The sequence below is a fragment of the Podarcis melisellensis genome, assembly GCF_964234715.1.
Source record: "Podarcis melisellensis genome assembly, chromosome: 16".
NCBI lineage: Eukaryota > Metazoa > Chordata > Lepidosauria > Squamata > Lacertidae > Podarcis > Podarcis melisellensis.
In genome coordinates this window covers 5513165-5519979 of record NC_138533.1, presented here as the reverse complement: position 1 = coordinate 5519979, position 6815 = coordinate 5513165, and the positions used below count along the sequence as shown (strand labels likewise).

At 55.6% G+C, this 6815-nt stretch overlaps 1 protein-coding gene and 1 pseudogene across 2 annotated transcripts; both read left to right on the top strand.

Moving 5' to 3' along the window:
- The first annotated feature begins 207 nt into the window (after window positions 1–207).
- Window positions 208–2492, top strand: LOC309358913 (heat shock 70 kDa protein 1-like). Its single transcript, XM_081892178.1, has one exon. The coding sequence runs from the start codon at window positions 497–499 to the stop codon at window positions 2417–2419; it is 1923 nt and encodes a 640-aa protein (XP_081748304.1). The 5' UTR covers window positions 208–496; the 3' UTR covers window positions 2420–2492.
- A 1578-nt stretch (window positions 2493–4070) lies between these two features.
- LOC309359230 (heat shock 70 kDa protein 1 pseudogene) lies at window positions 4071–6251 on the top strand (annotated as a pseudogene). Its single transcript has one exon. The product of its transcript is annotated as a heat shock 70 kDa protein 1 pseudogene (transcript).
- Window positions 6252–6815: the final 564 nt, after the last annotated feature.

The following is a 6815-nucleotide window of genomic DNA, read 5'->3' as shown; positions in this document are numbered from 1 at the left end:
CCAGTTACTGGAAGCCCAAGGATAAGAGACGGCTCTTATGTTTGAATCCTGCTTGCTGATTTCTCACAGGCATCTGGTTGGCCACTGTAAGAACAGGATACTGTGCTAGATAGCCCGTCGGCCTAATCCACCAGGCTCTTCTTAGGTTCTTATGTTCTTAGGGTGTGGTCCAGGCAAGGGGCTTCAGAATTGTCTACTCAACTCCCATTGTGATGTGTGATGGTGAAGTCATCGGTATGGGTTTGAAGGTGAGGGTGCCACACCGCTGAGCCCATAAGAAAAAATCCCAACTGCCCAGCTATAGGCAAGGGAGAAGATGCCATCACCCCAAGAAAAAATCTAAGTCCTGGTCAGCCAACTTTTTGGTCTTGAAGAGAGGGGGGAAGGCAAAGCAGACAGAGACAGAGAGAGAGGCCAGCAAAACTCTCATGGGATCATCTATCCCCTCCCATTTCTTGGTCAACCTCAACCAAAAAGGAGCCTGACGTAAACAACCATGCCTAAGCAGAATGCCCTGGCCATAGGGATTGACCTCGGCACCACCTACTCCTGCGTGGCTGTCTGCCAGCACGACAAAGTGGAGATTATCGCCAACGACCAAGGGAACCGCACAACGCCCAGCTACGTGGCCTTCACCAGCAGCGAGCACTTGGTCGGGGACCCAGCGAAGAGCCAGGCCTCTCTCAACCCCCAGAACACAGTGTTCGACGCCAAGCGGTTGATTGGCAGGAAATATGAGGACGCCACAGTCCAGGAGGACATCAAGCACTGGCCTTTCACCGTGGTCAACCACGAGGGCAAGCTCAAGGTCCAGGTGTCCCACAAGGGGAAGCAGCGGACCTTCTACCCTGAGGAGATCTCGGCCATGGTGTTGGTCAAGATGAAGCAGACAGCCGAGGCCTACCTAGGTTGTTCCATCTCCCAAGCCATTGTCACAGTGCCGGCCTACTTCAACGATGCCCAGAGGCAGGCCACCATTGACGCCGGGGCCATCGCCGGCCTCCAGATCCTGAAGATTATCAATGAGCCCACGGCCGCCGCTATCGCCTACGGCCTCGATGTGAGGAACCAGGAGGCAGGTTGCCGGAACATCCTCATTTTCGACCTGGGCGGGGGCACCTTTGACATCTCCATCCTCTCTGCTGAGGACGGCATCTTTGAGGTGAAAGCCACGTCGGGGGACACTCACTTGGGTGGCGAGGACTTCGACAAGAGGTTGGTGAGCTACCTTGCAGACGAGTTCCGGAAGAAGTACAAGAAGGACATCCGCCAGGACAAGAAGGCCATGCAGAGGTTGAAGATTGCGGCCGAGCGCGCCAAGTGCACACTGAGCTCCTGCAGCAATGCCAGCGTATCCATCGACTCCCTCTACCAAGGCATCGACTTTCACACGGCCATCACGAGGGCACGTTTCGAGGACCTGTGTTCTGACCTCTTCCGGGCCACCCTGAAGCCCTTGGAGAGGGCTCTGAAAGACGCCAAGATGAGCAAGGGTGACATCAAGGACATCGTGTTGGTCGGTGGCTCCACCCGCATCCCCAAGATCCAGAAGATGCTGAAGGACTTCTTCAACGGGAAGGAGCTATGCAAGGGCATCAACCCCGATGAAGCAGTGGCTTATGGAGCAGCCATCCAGGCTGCTGTCTTAACAGGCAACCGGACCCCGAAGATGCAGAATGTGTTCCTCCTGGATGTCACCCCATTGTCTCTGGGGATCAACACCCAAGGTGGGGTCATGGCGACGATCATCAAGCGCAACTCGCCTGTCCCCACAAAGGAAACGATGGAGTTTACCACCACGGAGGATGACCAAGACACCATCTTCTTCATGGTGTACGAAGGGGAGAGAGCCCTAACCAAGCACAACCACCTCCTGGGCACGTTCACCTTGAAAGGCATCCCTCCAGCCCCCTGCGGGGTCCCCGTCATTGTCGTCACCTTCGCCATCGACGAGAACAACATCCTGACCGTCTCCGCCAAGGACGTGGAGACGGGGAACACCAGCCACCTCACCATCTCGGACACTCAGGGCCGCCTCGGCAAAGAGGAGATAGAGAAGATCATTCAGACGGCGGAAGAGTTCAGGGTGAGCGACGTTTCCCAGAAGGAGAAGATTGAGGCCATGAACTCCTTGGAGTCCTGCACCCTCGAACTGAAGAGGGTGGCTGAGGAGCAGGTGCTGGATGTGAAGGCCAAGAGGAGGATGTTGGAGATGTGCAACAGCACCACCTCCTGGCTCGAGGGGAACCCTTTGGCTGAGAAGGTGGAGTGTGAGCAGCGTCAGAAGGACCTGGAAGAAGCGTGGGATTCGATCTGCACTTCCCTCACCCAGAGCGAGAGAACAGGAGGGACATCTGGGGAGGACCAGAACGTGGCAGTGGAGAAGAATAATGAGGACCCCAGTGATGGGATGGAATGAAATCGCCGAAACTGCCAGAGGGCATTGTTCCATCTACAGGGCACATTAAAAAAAAATAAGGGTTGAAAGGAAAGGAAGGAAAGTTGTCCTGCCTCTTTGATGCATGCATCCAGGGTTTGCTTTATTTTTTTATCCCACTTTGCTTATTAAAAGAAAAGGAAAAAAGTACAGTGGAACTTTGGTTCTCAAACGGCTTAGCTGACGAACAATACGTCGAAAACCCAGAAGTAAGTGTTCCAGTTTTCAAACGTTTTTTGGAAGCTGAACGTCCAATGCGATTGTCGGCTATTGATTCCGGGGCGCCTGCACCAATCAGAAGCCGCTCCTTGGTTTTCAAACGTTTCGGGAGTCAAATGGGCTTCTGAAACGAATTTCAGTTTGAGAACCAAGGTTCCACTGTTTCCAAAGCAGCATTTGAACAAAAGATGGGGGGAGGTCCATAGTTCAGTTGCTAGAGCACCTGTATTGCATGCCATAGGTCCCAAGTGGCATCTGCTGGAAGTGCTCAGAGCATCTCCAGTTTGAAACCCTACAGAGCTGCTGCCAGTCAGTGTAGGCTGTTCTGAGCTAGATAGATATAAGAAGTAGTCTTATACTAAGGTCAGTTCAGAACCATAAGGTGGGCGGGGAGTGCTCTTGTGCTTGGGTCCTTCTTCTGAGTTCCCCAGGAAGGGCATCCAGCTAGCCATCTGGGTCAGGCCAGTGGTCCACTAGTCCAGCATTCTCTTCTCACAAGGCTCTTGCTGTGTCCTTAAGTTTCCAGAACGTTTTACAGGGAACTGTGCTGGGCCCGGGGGTAACTCGAGAACCACGGTCCAGGTCCAGTCCAGAACCCATAGGTTCCGCTAGGCAACAGTCCGACAGGGCCAAGGCAGGACACGAGGCAGGAAACCAGGCAAGGACAGGTGCAGGATCTCAGGCAGGGTCTGGCATACAGCAACGTTGCTCCCGCAACCTGGGGCAGGGTCTGAAAGCCTTTTATCTTTGCCGGGGTAATGGCCGGTCCTGATCCCCCGGCGACTCACCTCCCTGTTTTGCCCGAAGGCGAGCACTCCTCCTGCAAGTACTCAGGTCTCTCCTTCTCTCAGACCTAAGTCTCTGCAGCTCGGGAGACGTTGGTGAGTTACTAGACCCAGGGGCCGCCTCAGCCTCCCCTGACCCAACCGGTAGTGGAACAGCTGTAAGTGATAGCCCAGCTGGAGGCAATGAGATCATCCCTGCATCTGGAGCTAGGGCAGGCTCAGGCCCCTGACTCGGCCCAGCTGGTGTTTGTTGCAGGGGAACCTGTGCAGATTGGGGCTCTTCAGGATCAGGCCCCAGCCTTGGTTCAGATGATGCCTGAGGCAAAGGATCCAGTGCAGACTGAGACTCCTCTGGTTCTGAGTCTGAGCCCAAGTCCCAGGCCATCACAGGAACTGTCTCAATCAGCTTGCCCCAAGGGAGGGAGTTCTAGAGTCTCTGGTGCTTACAACCAACCATGTACTTACCAAAGCGATGTCAGACCTTGTGTCTCCCTGTCTCTCTCAATGGGCGGGAGGTCTGAAACTCAGGTTAAGTATGAAGAGGAGATCTGCTGAGGCCCTGAGGCAGAGCTAGTCCCCACAGGGCCTATTGTGACATATCCCATGATGGGCAGACCACCTGTCCTCTTTGGAGAAAATATCAAGGGCAGAGACAGAGGGAATACCTCCCACAAGAGCCAAAAGCTCTCCCCCAACCCGGCTTCCCCAGGGTTGCCAATTTTCCATCTTTGGCAGAAGGGCTGGGGGCCTGGGGGAAAAGGTCCACCGATGGGAGCAGACCTCAGCCATGAGAAAGTTCAAGACATCAGCAACAGCAGCAATGCCTCCCCGCCACAGTCTACCTCCAGGGTTAAAACAGCAGCGTCCAGAACTCGCCCCAGGGGCCCAGCCGTGGGCATAGACCTGGGCACCACCTACTCCTGTGTGGCAGTCTGCCAAAAAGGAAAGGTAGACATCCTTGCCAACGACCACGGCAACCACACCACGCCCAGCTGTGTGGCTTTCACTGACAAGGAACGCCTGGTGGGGGAGCCAGCCGAGCTGCTGAGGGGCCTTAACCCAGAGAACACCATCTTTGGTGCCAAGCGGCTCATCGGCCGCAGGTACGAAGACCCGTCAGTGCAGTCTGACCTGAACCACTGGCCTTTCCAGGTAGCTGCAGGCGGTGGCGGCGAAGCCAAAGTCCACGTGTCGCACAGAGGGCTGGAGAAGTCCTTCTACCCGGAGGAAATCTCGGCAATGGTGCTGTCCAAGCTGAAGCAGGTGGCAGAGGCCCACCTGGGCCGCCCGGTCACTCAGGCCGTCATCACCGTCCCGGCATACTTCAACGACGCCCAGCGCCAGGCAACAATTGACGCGGGCGCGATTGCAGGGCTCAAGGTCCTGAGACTGATCAACGAACCCACAGCAGCTGCCATCGCATACGGCTTGAACGACAGCAGGCAGTGGAAGGAGAAGAAGAACATCCTCGTATTCGACCTGGGCGGGGGAACCTTTGATGTCTCCGTCCTCACTGCCCAGGACGGTGTCTTCGAGGTGGTGGCCACAGCTGGGGACACCCACTTGGGTGGGGAGGATTTTGATCAGCGGCTGGTGGACCATCTCACCCAGGAGTTCAAGAGGAAACACAAGGAGGACCTCAGCCAGTGCAACAAGGCAAAGCAGAGGCTGAAGGTGGCCTGCGAGAAGGCCAAGCGCGTCCTGAGCTCTAATATCACGGCCATCGTGTCCGTCGACTCCCTCTACAAGGGGGTGGATTTCCACACAACCATCACCAGGGCCAGCTTTGAGGACCTGTGCTCTGACCTCTTCCAGTCCACCATGCTCTATGTGGAGAGGGCACTGGAGGAGGCTGGCATCAAGAAGACCCAGATTGACGATGTTGTCCTCGTCGGGGGTTCCACCCGCATCCCAATGATCCAGAGGCTCCTCTCGCAGTTCTTCGATGGGCAAGACTTGTGTAGGGTCATCAACCCAGATGAGGCGGTGGCGCATGGGGCAGCCATCCAAGCTGCCATCTTGACCGGCCACCGGTACCAAAGCTTGCAGAACCTGCTCCTGTTGGACGTGACTCCTGTCTCCTTGGGGCTGGAGACGGTGGGAGGCGTGATGGACGTCGTGGTCAAGCGCAACTCTCCGATCCCCACCAAGGAAACCAGGAACTTCTCCACCACGGAGGACAACCAAAACAGCCTCTTCTTGCAAGTCTACGAAGGGGAGCGGACGTTGACTAAACACAACCGGCTTCTTGGAACGGTTACTCTGGGTGGGCTCCAACCAGCCCCACGGTGCGTGCCGGTAATCGTGGTCACCTTCCACATTGACCACAACAACATTCTCACCGTGACCGCTACAGAGAGGTGCACCGGCAACCAAAACCAGCTGACGATCACAGACACCCGTGGCCGGTTGGACAGAGAGGAAATGGAGCGAATCATCCGTGAGGAGGAAGAGTACTGGGCTCAGGAGAAGGCCGAGCAGGAGAAGAACGAAGCCCTGAACTCTTTGGAGGCCAGCACTCTGCAGCTGAAGAGGGTGGCTGTCGAGGAGAAGGCTCTGGATGACCGGGCGAAGAGGAGGGTCCTGGAGATGTGCGAGGAGACGGCCGCGTGGATGGAGGGCAACCGGAGAGCCCCAAAGAAGGAGTACGAGGAACGGAAGAGGGAACTGGAGGACGTCTGCTATTCCATCATCACGCACTTCAGCTCCGACGGAGGGGATCTGTCGCAGATGAAGGGAAGAGGGAAATGCTAGCTCTGGGCCTAGATCGGGGTAGACGGTGAGGCACATTAAAAGGAGAAGAAAGTGGATGGGTGGGTGGAGATGTTTCTGCTTCTTGGGAGTGTAAAGAGTGTGGCGCTGCAGCAAAGTGTTGCAGCATATCCATCACCCTCCATCCTGCCCCCAACATTCTGGGTCACAAGTTCCGCTAAGGAATCCTTGGAATGTAAGGAGCCTGCTGTATCTGGCCAGTGGCCAGCCCAGCATCCTGTTCTCAAAAGTGGTCAACCAGTTGCCTGTGCAAGCAGGATCTGAACACAAGACCCTCTCCTTACCTGCGGTTACCAGCAACTGGTATTCAGAAGCGATGCTGCCTCCAAGGGGTGCAGTAGAATTGCTTCCAGAAACCCTTAAACCCTCCCCTGTTTCCCGGCGCAGCTTCAGTTTCCTATAATTCTTTTGAGGTGTGAGTAGAATTTTGTGGTCTCATTCGCTGGCCTTCTCTTCATGCTCTCCATGACATTCAGAATGTATGGGCAGGTAGGGCTACTCAACAGGCTTGCAGGCTAGAAACTATGACTCTTTTGGGTTGATTGGGCTGTGGCAGGAGACGAGAAAGACAGGGGAAAGGCTTCCCCTCCCCTCCTTTTGCT

Bases quoted from the DNA above. Each gene is read 5' to 3' on its own strand.
- LOC309358913 (XM_081892178.1), top strand. From the start codon at position 497: ATGCCTAAGCAGAATGCCCTGGCCATAGGGATTGACCTCGGCACCACC.